At 52.1% G+C, this 18,793-nt stretch overlaps 1 protein-coding gene across 1 annotated transcript in view; it reads right to left on the bottom strand.

Annotated features, from left to right (window-relative positions):
* The window catches only part of SLC1A5 (solute carrier family 1 member 5), a 12,052-nt gene extending 10,599 nt beyond the window's left edge, over positions 1–1,453 (bottom strand). Inside the window, 5 exon segments of the mRNA XM_077463226.1 lie at positions 275–317; positions 887–988; positions 990–1,167; positions 1,170–1,320; positions 1,322–1,453. Of these exon segments, the coding sequence (XP_077319352.1) occupies positions 275–317; positions 887–988; positions 990–1,167; positions 1,170–1,320; positions 1,322–1,381 (534 nt within the window). The 5' untranslated portion in view covers positions 1,382–1,453.
* Between the last annotated feature and the right edge of the window lie 17,340 nt (positions 1,454–18,793).

Here is an 18,793-nt window from a genome sequence, read left to right as displayed (position 1 = left end):
CCCACTTCCAGCTACTAGAGCTGCACAATTATCAAAATTCCACCCTCGGGATCTCATTCCAGCATTTCCCGAATTATTCAGGGTCACAGAAGTTCAGAGCCAGAAAATGTTTATTATCCGGAAAACAATCACATTGTATCATTGAAAGGAATGAACTTCTGTCTGTAGATGAGGTCAGTGTAACCCCTTAAAGACTAAAGATATATTTCTTTACAAATTAAAATCTTTTTACTAGAAAATTACTCAGAACCCCCCGAACATCATATTTATATACAGCAGAGACCCCGGAGAATAAAGTGGAGGATGGGGCAATATTTATATCACACAATATGAAGGGGAATCCGGGAGAAAGACCAGCGAGAGACCCCCGAATGTTTTATAGAACGTGAGCGATTGTCACCGCGATCCACCGACCACCCAACTACCCCTCTGGCCAAACGCCCCCCCTCCCCAACTATGCCCCCCTCCCCCAACTACATCCCCCCGGCCACCAAATCCGACCCCCCACCTAACCCACCTCCCCACTACCCCCAAACACACCCCCCCCCCCCCTCTACCAGCCAACAAATCCAAACCCCCCTCTACAGTCACATATGGCAGCTACAGCCTCAGTCCACTAAGACACAGGCCACAGGTTTATTACCCCCCCCCCTTATACAGATACTCTGATGTGAGGGAGGTCAAGTACCTGAAGAGGTCTAGTAAGGAGTTCCCCCCCCCCCCCCCAGCATCACCTACCTAATGAGGTCCAGGAAGGGGACCCCCCCACCGTATTACCCCCAGTCACCTACCTGATAAGGTCCAGGAAAGACCCCCCCCCCTCCCCCCACAGAGTCACAACTCTTCCCCCCCCCCCCCCCCCAGTATTAGCCCCCTGGTCACCTACCTGATTGAGTCCAGGAAGGAGTCCACCACCTCTTTGGCCTCCACCTCCTCCCCCTTGCTGAGTCCCTCTCCGGCGCCCTCGCCCGGTCGGATGAGGAGGCCAGGCTGACCCCAGGGCGGAGGCCAGAAGGGTGGTAATAAGGAAGAAGAGGAGCGCCCATCCTCCGAGGCGCCCCAAGGCGGAGGGCTGGAGAGAGGCGGCCCCGGAGACCAGAGAACACACCACCAGGGGGAGGATGATCATCTTCAGGAGGCGGATGAGAAGTTCTCCAGGGAAGGAGAATGTGCGATCTGTACAGGAGACATGTTCAGAGGACGGAGCCCCATTCCCACCGCCGCCCCTAGGACAACGCCTGCTATGGTCAGCAACACCAGCGAGTTCTGCCGGAGGACAGAGCGGGTCCGCGCACAGCAGGAGGACCGGGGGAGTCCCCGGGGGAGGACCGGACCACACCGGGGGGGACGGGGGCTCACCGGATCCGTTACACTCCTTCATCTTCTCTGCTGGTGGGGGGGCGGGGCCTAAACACTCCGTACAACCCGAGAGCGGCGGGAGAATGACAGGAGCCGGCGCCGAGCCATGCCTTATATACCTGAGGGCGGGGGCTGAGGGCGGGGCCGGACCATCCACACTCTAACAACCAGTCACCGTACAGGGAGGCGGAGCCGAGGAAGTACGAGCCCTCTCAGAACACGCCCACCTCCATTCACAGAGCCTTTGGCTAAAGAAAGAGAGGGCGGGAGCAAGCGGAAAGTCCCCGCCCCTCCGAGGGATGACTCATCACTATCCCTCCTAACAGGGAGCAGACAGAGCGATGATGCAATAACGGGGCGGGGCCGGGAGCACATGGCACACACACTTAGGGGTGTGGCCTAAAAACTTGACAAGCTTAACCCTTCACCTCCCTGTCCAGAGCCACGTGTTCTTCTCTATAGGAATGGGCGGGACCGCACTGGAATCGCATCTAATGGGGCGGGACCGCACTGGAATCGCATCTAATGGGGCGGGACCGCACTGGAATCGCATCTAATGGGGCGGGACCGCACTGGAATCGCATCTAATGGGGCGGGACCGCACTGGAATCGCATCTAATGGGGCGGGACCGCACTGGAATCGCATCTAATGGGGCGGGACCGCACTGGAATCGCATCTAATGGGGCGGGACCGCACTGGAATCGCATGGAATGGGGCGGGACCGCACTGGAATCGCATGGAATGGGGCGGGACCGCACTGGAATCGCATCTAATGGGGCGGGACCGCACTGGAATTGCATGGAATGGGGCGGGACCGCACTGGAATCGCATGGAATGGGGCGGGACCGCACTGGAATCGCATGGAATGGGGCGGGACCGCACTGGAATCGCATCTAATGGGGCGGGACCGCACAGGAATTGCATGGAATGGGGCGGGACCACACAGGAATCGCATGGAATGGGGCACAGGAATCAAATCGAATGGGGCGGGACCGCACTGGAATCGCATCGAATGGGGCGGGACCGCACTGAAATAGCATCGAATGGGGCGGGACCGCACAGGAATTGTATGGAATGGGGCAGGACCGCACAGGAATCAAATCGAATGGGGTGGGACCGCACTGGAATCGCATCGAATGGGGTGGGACCGCACTGCAATCGCATCGAATGGGGCGGGACCGCACAGGAATCGCATCGAATGGGGCGGGACCGCACAGGAATCGTATCGAATGGGGCGGGACCGCACAGGAATCAAATCGAATGGGGCGGGACCGCACTGGAATTGCATCGAATGGGGTGGGACCGCACTAGAATCTCATCGAATGGGGCGGGACCGCACAGGAATCAAATCGAATGGGGCGGAACCGCACAGGAATCGAATCGAATGGGGCGGGACCGCACAGGAATCAAATCGAATGGGGCGGAACCGCACAGGAATCGAATCGAATGGGGCGGGACCGCACTGGAATCGCATCGAATGGGGCGGGACCGCACTGAAATAGCATCGAATGGGGCGGGACCGCACAGGAATTGTATGGAATGGGGCGGGACCGCACAGGAATCAAATCGAATGGGGTGGGACCGCACTGGAATCGCATCGAATGGGGTGGGACCGCACTGCAATCGCATCGAATGGGGCGGGACCGCACAGGAATCGCATCGAATGGGGTGGGACCGCACTGGAATCGCATCGAATGGGGCGGGACCGCACAGGAATCGTATCGAATGGGGCGGGACCGCACAGGAATCGTATCGAATGGGGCGGGACCGCACAGGAATCAAATCGAATGGGGCGGGACCGCACAGGAATCGCATCGAATGGGGCGGGACCGCACAGGAATCGTATCGAATGGGGCGGGACCGCACAGGAATCAAATCGAATGGGGCGGGACCGCACTGGAATTGCATCGAATGGGGTGGGACCGCACTAGAATCTCATCGAATGGGGCGGGACCGCACAGGAATCAAATCGAATGGGGCGGAACCGCACAGGAATCGAATCGAATGGGGCGGGACCGCACAGGAATCAAATCGAATGGGGCGGAACCGCACAGGAATCGAATCGAATGGGGCGGGACCGCACTGGAATCGCATCGAATGGGGCGGGACCGCACTGAAATAGCATCGAATGGGGCGGGACCGCACAGGAATTGTATGGAATGGGGCGGGACCGCACAGGAATTAAATCGAATGGGGTGGGACCGCACTGGAATCGCATCGAATGGGGTGGGACCGCACTGCAATCGCATCGAATGGGGCGGGACCGCACAGGAATCGCATCGAATGGGGTGGGACCGCACTGGAATCGCATCGAATGGGGCGGGACCGCACAGGAATCGTATCGAATGGGGCGGGACCGCACAGGAATCGTATCGAATGGGGCGGGACCGCACAGGAATCAAATCGAATGGGGCGGGACCGCACAGGAATCAAATCGAATGGGGCGGGACCGCACTGGAATTGCATAGAATGGGGCGGGACCGCACAGGAATCAAATCGAATGGGGCGGAACCGCACAGGAATCGAATCGAATGGGGCGGGACCGCACAGGAATCAAATCGAATGGGGCGGAACCACACAGGAATCGAATCGAATGGGGCGGGACCGCACAGGAATCAAATCGAATGGGGCGGAACCACACAGGAATCGAATCGAATGGGGTGGGACCGCACTGCAATCGCATCGAATGGGGCGGTACCGCACTGGAATCGCATCGAATTGGGTGGGACCGCACTGCAATCGCATAGAATGGGGCGGGACCGCACTGGAATCGCATCGAATGGGGTGGGACCGCACTGGAATCGCATCGAATGGGGCGGGACCGCACAGGAATCGTATCGAATGGGGCGGGACCGCACAGGAATCGTATCGAATGGAGCGGGACCGCACAGGAATCAAATCGAATGGGGCGGGACCGCACAGGAATCAAATCGAATGGGGCGGGACCGCACTGGAATTGCATAGAATGGGGCGGGACCGCACAGGAATCAAATCGAATGGGGCGGGACCGCACTGAAATTGCATCGAATGGGGTGGGACCGCACTAGAATCTCATCGAATGGGGCGGGACCGCACAGGAATCAAATCGAATGGGGCGGAACCGCACAGGAATCGAATCGAATGGGGCGGGACCGCACAGGAATCAAATCGAATGGGGCGGAACCACACAGGAATCGAATCGAATGGGGCGGGACCGCACAGGAATCAAATCGAATGGGGCGGAACCACACAGGAATCGAATCGAATGGGGCGGGACCACACAGGAATCAAATAGAATGGGGCGGGATCGCACTGGAATCGCATCAGAATGGGGCGGGACCACACAGGAATCGCTCCTGACTTTGACCCTTGCCCTTTGACCCCTGACCTTTGACCCTAGCCCTGACTTGAGGTCAATCCCAGATCTCATTTACCCCATTTATTTATTTTAGTTTCCAAGTTCTTCCTCCAGGAAGGAGAAAAATATACAATGTATCCATTCCAGAGGAGAGAACAATGACTGGCCACTGTGACAGCCAATCACAGCCATCAGCTGACCAGGAACCGCTTTCCCCCCTTTCCTATCATTGGTACAAGGCCCGGAGCGGTCAGTTACAGCTCGGCTTCGCACGGCGTGCTCAGTCCGAAAGGGTTAGGAGGCGGCGGCTACAAATTTTCAGGGGAACAAATCCCGGAGCTGCTGACTTTTACCGGTCCCGGGATCCCGCCACAGCGGCGCCCCGAGCCGATGTTCCAATTGGCCGCCGCCATTCCTAGGGAGGGAAACCGACAGAGAAGCCTTGCGGCCTCACAGACGGGCCCCCTACTGCGCATGCGCTGTGTGAATGGCCCAATGGCAGGAGGAGGGGGAGGGGGGGGCAGAACTTCCACAGCGAGGTCCCTCGGAAGTGGTGAGGGGTACCCGTCAGAAATAGGTAATACAGAGTCACACATGTGGGCGTATACACAGCGACAGGCCACTCCCTCCCCCCTCCTCCATGCCCACCCACCAGCTAAACACAATGGGGTGCGGGATATTACATGTAGATTGGTGGAGGCTTCACCTCCCTCTTCTTCTAAGGCTGGAGGGACATTTTTAAAAATCATTTTAGGCCTGAAAATGACACAAAACCCAAAACATGAGAGCAGAGACCCCGGAGAATAAACCAGCGGCACTTCCAATGACGACACACACGATATAAAAACACACTGATGCGAACAAATCCAATAAACGACCCCCATTGTTGGTAGAATATAGAAGAGGAGGTCACCCCGAGTTCATAGATACCCCACATGTCACATGACCACCGGATCCGGCAGACAAAGGGTTAAGCTGCGTGTGCGGAGCGCCACTTTAAAGATGCCGGCGCTACTCCGATCCACCGAGTGTGAAGTCCGATCCGAATCACACACCTGAAGTGCCCCAGAGACCATCACACACCTGAAGTGCCCCGGAGACCATCACACACCTGAAGTGCCCCGGAGACCATCACACACCTGAAGTGCCCCGGAGACCATCACACACCTGAAGTACCCCGGAGACCATCACACACCTGAAGTGCCCCGGAGACCATCACACACCTGAAGTGCCCCGGAGACCATCACACACCTGAAGTATCCCGGAGACCATCACACACCTGAAGTGCCCCGGAGACCATCACACACCTGAAGTGCCCCGGAGACCATCACACACCTGAAGTGCCCCGGAGACCATCACACACCTGAAGTGCCCCGGAGACCATCACACACCTGAAGTGCCCCAGAGACCATCACACACCTGAAGTACCCCGGAGACCATCACACACCTGAAGTACCCCGGAGACCATCACACACCTGAAGTACCCCGGAGACCATCACACACCTGAAGTGCCCCGGAGACCATCACACACCTGAAGTGCCCCGGAGACCATCACACACCTGAAGTGCCCCGGAGACCATCACACACCTGAAGTGCCCCGGAGACCATCACACACCTGAAGTACCCCGGAGACCATCACACACCTGAAGTGCCCCGGAGACCATCACACACCTGAAGTACCCCGGAGACCATCACACACCTGAAGTACCTCAGAGACCATCACACACCTGAAGTGCCCCGGAGACCATCACACACCTGAAGTGCCCCAGAGACCATCACACACCTGAAGTGCCCCGGAGACCATCACACACCTGAAGTACCCCGGAAACCATCACACACCTGAAGTGCCCCGGAGACCATCACACACCTGAAGTACCCCGGAGACCATCACACACCTGAAGTGCCCCGGAGACCATCACACACCTGAAGTGCCCCGGAGACCATCACACACCTGAAGTATCCCGGAGACCATCACACACCTGAAGTGCCCCGGAGACCATCACACACCTGAAGTGCCCCGGAGACCATCACACACCTGAAGTGCCCCGGAGACCATCACACACCTGAAGTGCCCCGGAGACCATCACACACCTGAAGTGCCCCAGAGACCATCACACACCTGAAGTACCCCGGAGACCATCACACACCTGAAGTACCCCGGAGACCATCACACACCTGAAGTACCCCGGAGACCATCACACACCTGAAGTGCCCCGGAGACCATCACACACCTGAAGTGCCCCGGAGACCATCACACACCTGAAGTGCCCCGGAGACCATCACACACCTGAAGTGCCCCGGAGACCATCACACACCTGAAGTGCCCCGGAGACCATCACACACCTGAAGTGCCCCGGAGACCATCACACACCTGAAGTGCCCCAGAGACCATCACACACCTGAAGTACCCCGGAGACCATCACACACCTGAAGTGCCCCGGAGACCATCACACACCTGAAGTGCCCCGGAGACCATCACACACCTGAAGTATCCCGGAGACCATCACACACCTGAAGTGCCCCAGAGACCATCACACACCTGAAGTGCCCCGGAGACCATCACACACCTGAAGTATCCCGGAGACCATCACACACCTGAAGTGCCCCAGAGACCATCACACACCTGAAGTGCCCCGGAGACCATCACACACCTGAAGTATCCCGGAGACCATCACACACCTGAAGTGCCCCGGAGACCATCACACACCTGAAGTGCCCCGGAGACCATCACACACCTGAAGTACCCCGGAGACCATCACACACCTGAAGTGCCCCGGAGACCATCACACACCTGAAGTATCCCGGAGACCATCACACACCTGAAGTGCCCCGGAGACCATCACACACCTGAAGTGCCCCAGAGACCATCACACACCTGAAGTGCCCCGGAGACCATCACACACCCGAAGTGCCCCAGAGACCATCACACACCTGAAGTACCCCGGAGACCATAACACACCTGAAGTGCCCCAGAGACCATCACACACCTGAAGTGCCCCGGAGACCATCACACACCTGAAGTATCCCGGAGACCATCACACACCTGAAGTGCCCCAGAGACCATCACACACCTGAAGTGCCCCAGAGACCATCACACACCTGAAGTACCCCGGAGACCATCACACACCTGAAGTATCCCGGAGACCATCACACACCTGAAGTGCCCTATAGACCATCACACACCTGAAGTGCCCCAGAGACCATCACACACCTGAAGTGCCTCGGAGACCATCACACACCTGAAGTGCGTTCTCTACCCAATGGAGAGGAGCGTTCTCTACACAATGGAGAGGAGTGTTCTCTACACAATGGAGAGGAGCGTTCTCTACACAATGGAGAGGAGTGTTCTCTATCCAATGGAGAGGAGCGTTCTCTATCCAATGGAGAGGAGCGTTCTCTATCCAATGGAGAGGAGCGTTCTCTACCCAATAGAGAGGAGCGTTCTCTACACAATGGAGAGGAGCGTTCTCTATCCAATGGAGAGAGCGTTCTCTACCCAATGGAGAGGGGCATTTTCCAATGGAGAGGAGCGTTCTCTACCCAATGGAGAGGAGCATTCTCTACCGAATGGAGAGGAGCATTCTCTACCGAATGGAGAGGAGCATTCTCTACCCAATGGAGAGGAGCGTTCTCTACCCAATGGAAAGGTGTGTTCTCTACCCAATGGAGAGGAGTGTTCTCTACCCAATGGAGAGGAGCATTCTCTACCCAATGGAGAGGAGCATTCTCTACCGAATGGAGAGGAGCATTCTCTACCGAATGGAGAGGAGCATTCTCTACCCAATGGAGAGGAGCGTTCTCTACCCAATGGAAAGGTGTGTTCTCTACCCAATGGAGAGGAGTGTTCTCTACCCAATGGAGAGGAGCATTCTCTACCCAATGGAGAGGAGCGTTCTCTACCCAATGGAGAGGAGTGTTCTCTACCCAATGGAGAGGAGCGTTCTCTACCCAATAGAGAGGAGTGTTCTCTACCCAATGGAGAGGAGCGTTCTCTACCCAATAGAGAGGAGTGTTCTCTACCCAATGGAGAGGTGTGTTCTCTACCCAATGGAGAGGAGTGTTCTCTACACAATGGAGAGGAGTGTTCTCTATCCAATGGAGAGGAGCGTTCTCTACCCAATAGAGAGGAGTGTTCTCTACCCAATGGAGAGGAGTGTTCTCTACCCAATGGAGAGGAGCGTTCTATACCCGAAAGAGAGGAGTATTTTCTATGATGGAGGGTCGGGGTGACTATTTTTGATGCTGCAGAGATTTACTGACTATAATAAAATGTGGCGAGGAGTGTGGAGTGGGATTGGGGGCTGATGGTGGCTCACTCCTTGTTTGTCTCCTCTCCGGACTGAGGCTTCCTGCCGGTTTGCATAGAAGGAAATCTCTGGGAATTCCCCATCACCTGAAACATGTCAGGATGTTTGTCCCTCGGTTAGGACTAATCACACCAATTACAACTTATCAGCTCACAAATGTCAATCATCCGGTACAAAGTTTACAGCAACTAATGTGAGAACTCCCAACTCCCGGGGGGGGCTCCTCTCCGCACAACACAAGCATTAGAAAGAGGATCTGCCACCATCCTAATGAGTCCTTGTTCAGAGAACCTCCATCTTTTATCATTAAAAAGACGTTCTGGAGCTCCAGTCAGTGACTGTGCCTAGGCTGAGATGATGTCATCAGTCTGCTGCAGGCAAGAGGAGTCATTTCCTCAGTCTCCCCTGCCCCCGGTGATCAGACTGTACATTGTAACTTTGTAGAAGGAGGAGGAGTCATTTCCTCAGTCCCCCCCTCCCCCGGTGATCAGTCTGTACATTGTAACTTTGTAGAAGGAGGAGGAGTCATTTACTCAATCTCCCCTCCCCCGGTGATTAGACTGTACATTGTAACTTTGCAGCAAGTCACAAGGTGAGAGGCTGCAGCTGGGGGCTGATCTGTGTCAGACATTTGTGGACACAGCGATGAATTGAGACCAGGATTTACATGATTGTGTCATCTCTGAGCCCCAATCTCAGTCCAGGAAGTAGACGGTGACCCTGGATGATGCCTGAACAAAGATGGTGCCGTCCCTCTATTGAGAAAAGCAGATGAAGGCATAGAACAGATATACTGTAAAGGTGATCATCAGCATTATACGGAGAACCTTCTTTGAGTTATCGGGACGCTCCACTGATTCTCATTGGTCTGTCTGGTGAAGCTGCATGCTGATTGGTTGCTTTGGCTTACCACACATCACTGCCTGTTCTAATTTTTGGCTGAATGCTGGACCTCCCTCAGGAGAGGAGTTGAGATTTATGGAATTCTCTGGAGCTTCTTTGATTCTTATCACATTTTCAACAGGCGTGTGAATAATCAACACTGAAAGACGGCCATCGACATTGCGAGATATTGGTCATCAATGTTGAGGAATAGTGCCCATAGACATTGAAGGACGGTGGCCATTGACATTCATAGAGAGCGGCCATTGCCATTGAGAGACAGCAGCCTACGAAGACTCTAGTGGTTGACGTATTGGTCATATTGGAGTGGTTGTAGAGTTCGGTAGTTTTGGTTGTAGAGCTCGGTAGTTTTGGTCGTAGAGTTCGGTAGTTTTGGTTGTAGAGTTCGGTAGTTTTGGTCGTAGAGCTCGGTAGTTTTGGTTGTAGAGCTCGGTAGTTTTGGTTGTAGAGCTCGGTAGTTTTGGTCGTAGAGCTCGGTAGTTTTGGTTGTAGAGCTCGGTAGTTTTGGTTGTAGAGCTCGGTAGTTTTGGTCGTAGAGCTCGGTAGTTTTGGTTGTAGAGCTCGGTAGTTTTGGTTGTAGAGCTCGGTAGTTTTGGTTGTAGAGCTCGGTAGTTTTGGTTGTAGAGCTCGGTAGTTTTGGTCGTAGATCTCGGTAGTTTTGGTTGTAGAGTTCGGTAATTTTGGTTGTAGAGCTCGGTAGTTTTGGTTGTAGATCTCGGTGGTTTTGGTTGTAGAGCTCGGTAGTTTTGGTCGTAGAGCTCGGTAGTTTTGGTTGTAGAGCTCGGTAGTTTTGGTTGTAGAGCTCGGTAGTTTTGGTCGTAGAGTTCGGTAGTTTTGGTTGTAGAGCTCGGTAGTTTTGGTCGTAGAGTTCGGTAGTTTTGGTTGTAGAGTTCGGTAGTTTTGGTTGTAGAGTTCGGTAGTTTTGGTTGTAGAGTTCGGTAGTTTTGGTCGTAGAGCTCGGTAGTTTTGGTTGTAGAGCTCGGTAGTTTTGGTTGTAGAGCTCGGTAGTTTTGGTCGTAGAGCTCGGTAGTTTTGGTTGTAGAGCTCGGTAGTTTTGGTTGTAGAGCTCGGTAGTTTTGGTTGTAGAGCTCGGTAGTTTTGGTTGTAGAGCTCGGTAGTTTTGGTCGTAGATCTCGGTAGTTTTGGTTGTAGAGTTCGGTAATTTTGGTTGTAGAGCTCGGTAGTTTTGGTTGTAGATCTCGGTGGTTTTGGTTGTAGAGCTCGGTAGTTTTGGTCGTAGAGCTCGGTAGTTTTGGTTGTAGAGCTCGGTAGTTTTGGTTGTAGAGCTCGGTAGTTTTGGTCGTAGAGTTCGGTAGTTTTGGTTGTAGAGCTCGGTAGTTTTGGTTGTAGAGTTCGGTAATTTTGGTTGTAGAGCTCGGTAGTTTTGGTTGTAGAGCTCGGTAGTTTTGGTTGTAGAGTTCGGTAGTTTTGGTTGTAGATCTCGGTAGTTTTGGTTGTAGAGTTCGGTAGTTTTGGTTGTAGAGTTCGGTAGTTTTGGTTGTAGATCTCGGTAGTTTTGGTTGTAGAGTTCGGTAGTTTTGGTCGTAGAGCTCGGTAGTTTTGGTTGTAGAGTTCGGTAGTTTTGGTCGTAGATCTCGGTAGTTTTGGTTGTAGAGTTCGGTAGTTTTGGTCGTAGAGCTCGGTAGTTTTGGTTGTAGAGTTCGGTAGTTTTGGTCGTAGAGCTCGGTAGTTTTGGTTGTAGAGTTCGGTAGTTTTGGTCGTAGATCTCGGTAGTTTTGGTTGTAGAGTTCGGTAGTTTTGGTCGTAGAGCTCGGTAGTTTTGGTTGTAGAGTTCGGTAGTTTTGGTTGTAGATCTCGGTAGTTTTGGTCGTAGAGCTCGGTAGTTTTGGTTGTAGAGTTCGGTAGTTTTGGTCGTAGATCTCGGTAGTTTTGGTTGTAGAGTTCGGTAGTTTTGGTCGTAGAGCTCGGTAGTTTTGGTTGTAGAGTTCGGTAGTTTTGGTTGTAGAGTTCGGTAGTTTTGGTCGTAGAGCTCGGTAGTTTTGGTTGTAGAGTTCGGTAGTTTTGGTCGTAGATCTCGGTAGTTTTGGTTGTAGAGTTCGGTAGTTTTGGTCGTAGAGCTCGGTAGTTTTGGTTGTAGAGTTCGGTAGTTTTGGTTGTAGAGTTCGGTAGTTTTGGTTGTAGAGCTTGGTAGTTTTGGTCGTAGAGCTCGGTAGTTTTGGTCGTAGAGCTCGGTAGTTTTGGTTGTAGAGTTCGGTAATTTTGGTTGTAGAGCTCGGTAGTTTTGGTTGTAGAGCTCGGTAGTTTTGGTCGTAGATCTCGGTAGTTTTGGTTGTAGAGCTCGGTAGTTTTGGTTGTAGAGCTCGGTAGTTTTGGTTGTAGAGTTCGGTAGTTTTGGTCGTAGAGTTCGGTAGTTTTGGTCGTAGAGCTCGGTAGTTTTGGTTGTAGAGCTCGGTAGTTTTGGTTGTAGAGCTCGGTAGTTTTGGTCGTAGATCTCGGTAGTTTTGGTTGTAGAGCTCGGTAGTTTTGGTTGTAGAGCTCGGTAGTTTTGGTTGTAGAGCTCGGTAGTTTTGGTTGTAGAGTTCGGTAGTTTTGGTTGTAGAGTTCGGCAGTTTTGGTCGTAGAGCTCGGTAGTTTTGGTTGTAGAGTTCGGTAATTTTGGTCGTAGAGCTCGGTAGTTTTGGTTGTAGAGTTCGGTAGTTTTGGTTGTAGAGTTCGGTAGTTTTGGTTGTAGAGTTCGGTAGTTTTGGTTGTAGAGCTCGGTAGTTTTGGTTGTAGAGTTCGGTAGTTTTGGTTGTAGAGCTCGGTAGTTTTGGTCGTAGAGCTCGGTAGTTTTGGTTGTAGATCTCGGTAGTTTTGGTCGTAGAGTTCGGTAGTTTTGGTTGTAGATCTCGGTAGTTTTGGTCGTAGAGCTCGGTAGTTTTGGTTGTAGAGCTCGGTAGTTTTGGTCGTAGAGCTCGGTAGTTTTGGTTGTAGAGCTCGGTAGTTTTGGTTGTAGAGCTCGGTAGTTTTGGTTGTAGAGCTCGGTAGTTTTGGTCGTAGAGTTCGGTAGTTTTGGTTGTAGAGCTTGGTAGTTTTGGTCGTAGAGCTCGGTAGTTTTGGTCGTAGAGCTCGGTAGTTTTGGTTGTAGAGTTCGGTAGTTTTGGTTGTAGAGCTCGGTGGTTTTGGTTGTAGAGCTCGGTAGTTTTGGTCGTAGAGCTCGGTAGTTTTGGTTGTAGAGCTTGGTAGTTTTGGTTGTAGAGCTCGGTGGTTTTGGTTGTAGAGCTCGGTGGTTTTGGTTGTAGAGCTCGGTAGTTTTGGTTGTAGAGCTCGGTGGTTTTGGTTGTAGAGCTCGGTAGTTTTGGTCGTAGAGCTCGGTAGTTTTGGTTGTAGATCTCGGTAGTTTTGGTCGTAGAGCTCGGTGGTTTTGGTTGTAGATCTCGGTAGTTTTGGTCGTAGATCTCGGTAGTTTTGGTCGTAGAGCTCGGTGGTTTTGGTTGTAGATCTCGGTAGTTTTGGTCGTAGATCTCGGTAGTTTTGGTCGTAGAGCTCGGTGGTTTTGGTCGTAGAGCTCGGTAGTTTTGGTCGTAGAGCTCGGTAGTTTTGGTTGTAGATCTCGGTAGTTTTGGTCGTAGAGCTCGGTAGTTTTGGTCGTAGAGCTCGGTAGTTTTGGTTGTAGATCTCGGTAGTTTTGGTCGTAGATCTCGGTAGTTTTGGTCGTAGAGCTCGGTGGTTTTGGTTGTAGAGCTCGGTAGTTTTGGTCGTAGATCTCGGTAGTTTTGGTTGTAGAGCTCGGTGGTTTTGGTTGTAGAGCTCGGTAGTTTTGGTCGTAGAGCTCGGTAGTTTTGGTCGTAGAGCTCGGTAGTTTTGGTTGTAGAGCTCGGTAGTTTTGGTTGTAGAGCTCGGTAGTTTTGGTCGTAGAGCTCGGTAGTTTTGGTCGTAGAGCTCGGTAGTTTTGGTCGTAGAGCTCGGTAGTTTTGGTCGTAGAGCTCGGTAGTTTTGGTTGTAGAGCTCGGTAGTTTTGGTTGTAGAGCTCGGTGGTTTTGGTTGTAGAGCTCGGTGGTTTTGGTTGTAGAGCTCGGTAGTTTTGGTTGTAGAGCTCGGTGGTTTTGGTTGTAGAGCTCGGTAGTTTTGGTCGTAGAGCTCGGTAGTTTTGGTCGTAGATCTCGGTAGTTTTGGTCGTAGAGCTCGGTAGTTTTGGTCGTAGATCTCGGTAGTTTTGGTCGTAGATCTCGGTAGTTTTGGTCGTAGAGCTCGGTGGTTTTGGTTGTAGAGCTCGGTGGTTTTGGTTGTAGAGCTCGGTAGTTTTGGTCGTAGAGCTCGGTAGTTTTGGTTGTAGAGCTCGGTAGTTTTGGTCGTAGAGCTCGGTAGTTTTGGTTGTAGAGCTCGGTAGTTTTGGTTGTAGATCTCGGTAGTTTTGGTTGTAGAGCTCGGTGGTTTTGGTTGTAGAGCTCGGTAGTTTTGGTTGTAGATCTCGGTAGTTTTGGTTGTAGAGCTCGGTGGTTTTGGTTGTAGAGCTCGGTAGTTTTGGTCGTAGAGCTCGGTAGTTTTGGTCGTAGAGCTCGGTAGTTTTGGTTGTAGATCTCGGTAGTTTTGGTTGTAGAGCTCGGTGGTTTTGGTTGTAGAGCTCGGTAGTTTTGGTTGGAGTGGGACGGATAGGACATGGACAGGAAACTCTCTCCGGCTTGGTTTCAGCTGAGCTGCCATTGGCACTGCCTATGTGGGGCTCCAGGAGGTGCATTGTGTGTCATTGCTGGTCTCTGAAGACTATTTTGGGGAAGTTATTCTAATAAATTCTTTGGAGGACGGGAATCTGTAGATGTTTTGGGGACCTCCTACAGGAGAGGGGTCTATCGTATGTCCCCTGCCCCGGCCTGTTCAGCCCCCATGGTTCCAGAAAAGACAGGGGAAGGGGGATGGGGCAGACCAATCAGATGACACATGAAAACTCTTCACGGTATAAAATCAAATAACAATCGAATTATTCCCACTGAAAGAGAAGACCTGTCCCCATCCGGCTGAGGGGCCGATGTACAACGTAAAGCTGCCCATACACCTACAGATTATCTGCAGATTTTCTCTGGTTAGATGGAAAAAGTGGGAGATTCTCCATCCACACAGTTTAGTGAATATGGAGAAAATCTGCAGATAATCTATAGGTGTATGGGCAGCTTAAATCAGGTTGAAAAAAAGACACAAGTCCATCAATAAAAAATAAAAAAATAACAACAATACAGCCGTACTTCAGTCTATGAGAGGACCACCTCTGTGATCACATGTACAGCAACCAATCAGACGCTGAGCTCCCCGGGAACATAAATAACCCCAAATAAAGGTGTGACTTGCTACATGTACACCACTCCTGGTTATCTCCATGTACACCACTCCTGGTTATCTCCATGTACACCACTCCTGGTTATCTCCATGTACACCACTCCTGGTTATCTCCATGTACACCACTCCTGGTTATCTCCATGTACACCACTCCTGGTTATCTCCATGTACACCGCTCCTGGTTATCTCCATGTACACCACTCCTGGTTATCTCCATGTACACCACTCCTGGTTATCTCCAGGTACACCACTCCTGGTTATCTCCATGTACACCACTCCTGGTTATCTCCAGGTACACCACTCCTGGTTATCTCCATGTACACCACTCCTGGTTATCTCCATGTACACCACTCCTGGTTATCTCCATGTACACCACTCCTGGTTATCTCCATGTACACCGCTCCTGGTTATCTCCATGTACACCACTCCTGGTTATCTCCAGGTACACCACTCCTGGTTATCTCCATGTACACCACTCCTGGTTATCTCCAGGTACACCGCTCCTGGTTATCTCCATGTACACCACTCCTGGTTATCTCCAGGTACACCGCTCCTGGTTATCTCCATGTACACCACTCCTGGTTATCTCCATGTACACCACTCCTGGTTATCTCCAGGTACACCACTCCTGGTTATCTCCATGTACACCACTCCTGGTTATCTCCAGGTACACCACTCCTGGTTATCTCCAGGTACACCACTCCTGGTTATCTCCATGTACACCACTCCTGGTTATCTCCAGGTACACCGCTCCTGGTTATCTCCATGTACACCACTCCTGGTTATCTCCATGTACACCACTCCTGGTTATCTCCAGGTACACCACTCCTGGTTATCTCCATGTACACCACTCCTGGTTATCTCCATGTACACCACTCCTGGTTATCTCCAGGTACACCACTCCTGGTTATCTCCATGTACACCACTCCTGGTTATCTCCATGTACACCACTCCTGGTTATCTCCAGGTACACCGCTCCTGGTTATCTCCATGTACACCGCTCCTGGTCATCTCCATGTACACCACTCCTGGTTATCTCCAGGTACACCGCTCCTGGTTATCTCCAGGTACACCACTCCTGGTTATCTCCAGGTACACCCCTCCTGGTTATCTCCAGGTACACCGCTCCTGGTCATCTCCAGGTACACCACTCCTGGTTATCTCCATGTACACCGCTCCTGGTTATCTCCATGTGTACCGCTCCTGGTTATCTCCATGTACACCACTCCTGGTTATCTCCATGTACACCGCTCCTGGTTATCTCCATGTAAACCACTCCTGGTTATCTCCATGTACACCGCTCCTGGTTATCTCCAGGTACACCACTCCTGGTTATCTCCATGTACACCACTCCTGGTTATCTCCATGTACACCACTCCTGGTTATCTCCATGTACACCACTCCTGGTTATCTCCATGTACACCACTCCTGGTTATCTCCATGTACACCACTCCTGGTTATCTCCATGTACACCACTCCTGGTTATCTCCATGTACACCGCTCCTGGTTATCTCCATGTACACCGCTCCTGGTTATCTCCAGGTACACCACTCCTGGTCATCTCCAGGTACACCACTCCTGGTCATCTCCAGGTACACCGCTCCTGGTCATCTCCAGGTACACCACTCCTGGTCATCTCCAGGTACACCACTCCTGGTCATCTCCAGGTACACCGCTCCTGGTCATCTCCAGGTACACCTCTCACAGTTTTTTTCAGAAGGACTGTATTGTCCAGGAAATAACTGACAATGTGTGATTTTGTTCCAAAAGTAAAAATAGAATTGAACTCGGCTGCCTCAGATTTTCTGGATTTTTTGTAGATCTAAACTCCTCCACCCATCTTCTGTATACTTTGTATATGCACATGGGCACACATGGGCACACATGGGCACACATGGGCACAGAAGAGATGCATGTACAGACATTACCAGCTTGTGTGCCCTCTGTGTCTATATCTGATCACATCGCCCGCTCACGCCCTCCGCCCTCACCATGCCAAGCACAGGGTGTGATCTCTGATTTCCTGGATTGTGTCCTCGTCTCACCCACCAGATCCTGATTGGAACAAACAGAAGAATTACAAAAACACAGAAGACATTCAGATCTATGAAATGTTACATAAGACACACAAGCCGCGCTGTGATTGGTCGCCTTCACAGTTCCAGAGACATTTTGGAGTCCCATTTCCCATGATTGGTGTAGAGAAATGATATTTTGCAGGTACAATGTTGGCTACAACTACTGGGGTATAAAATATGTCCTACATTATTATTATTATTATACAGGTTTTATATGGCGCCAACAGTTTGCTCAGCGCTTTACAACATGAGGGCAGACATTACAATTTGGTACAAGAGGAATCAGAGGGCCGGCTCGTTAGAGCTTATAGTGCATAGAATCTGTGGGGGAGGGGGGGGGGTGCTGATCTGACAAGGGTCATAGCTGCCCATCAAGCATCGGGTGGTCAGAGCTCCTCCTGTAGACTTGTCATGGTCTGGTCTCTGGTGGTCAGAGCTCCTCCTGTAGACTCATCATAGTCTGGTCTCTGGTGGTCAGAGCTCCTCCTGTAGACTCATCATAGTCTGGTCTCTGGTGGTCAGAGCTCCTCCTGTAGACTCGTCATGGTCTGGTCTCTGGTGGTCAGAGCTCCTCCTGTAGACTTGTCATGATCTGGCCTCTGGTGGTCAGAGCTCCTCCTGTAGACTTGTCATGGTCTGGTCTCTGGTGGTCAGAGCTCCTCCTGTAGACTTGTCATGGTCTGGTCTCTGGTGGTCAGAGCTCCTCCTGTAGACTTGTCATGGTCTGGTCTCTGGTGGTCAGAGCTCCTCCTGTAGACTCATCATAGTCTGGTCTCTGGTGGTCAGAGCTCCTCCTGTAGACTCATCATAGTCTGGTCTCTGGTGGTCAGAGCTCCTCCTGTAGACTCATCATAGTCTGGTCTCTGGTGGTCAGAGCTCCTCCTGTAGACTCATCATAGTCTGGTCTCTGGTGGTCAGAGCTCCTCCTGTAGACTCGTCATAGTCTGGTCTCTGGTGGTCAGAGCTCCTCCTGTAGACTCGTCATGGTCTGGTCTCTGGTGGTCAGAGCTCCTCCTGTAGACTCATCATAGTCTGGTCTCTGGTGGTCAGAGCTCCTCCTGTAGACTCATCATAGTCTGGTCTCTGGTGGTCAGAGCTCCTCCTGTAGACTCATCATAGTCTGGTCTCTGATGGTCAGAGCTCCTCCTGTAGACTCATCATAGTCTGGTATCTGGTGGTCAGAGCTCCTCCTGTAGACTTGTCATGGTCTGGTCTCTGGTGGTCAGAGCTCCTCCTGTAGACTCATCATAGTCTGGTCTCTGGTGGTCAGAGCTCCTCCTGTAGACTCATCATAGTCTGGTCTCTGGTGGTCAGAGCTCCTCCTGTAGACTCATCATAGTCTGGTCTCTGATGGTCAGAGCTCCTCCTGTAGACTTGTCATGGTCTGGTCTCTGGTGGTCAGAGCTCCTCCTGTAGACTCATCATAGTCTGGTCTCTGGTGGTCAGAGCTCCTCCTGTAGACTCGTCATGGTCTGGTCTCTGGTGGTCAGAGCTCCTCCTGTAGACTCGTCATGGTCTGGCCTCTGGTGGTCAGAGC

Source organism: Lithobates pipiens, unplaced genomic scaffold (assembly GCF_037356315.1).
Source record: "Lithobates pipiens isolate NorthernLeopardFrog02 unplaced genomic scaffold, aLitPip1_a1.2 Scaffold_3, whole genome shotgun sequence".
In the NCBI taxonomy this organism is placed as follows: domain Eukaryota; kingdom Metazoa; phylum Chordata; class Amphibia; order Anura; family Ranidae; genus Lithobates; species Lithobates pipiens.
The sequence above is the reverse complement of the archived record's forward strand: the minus strand, read 5'-3'. Positions and strand labels throughout refer to the sequence as shown.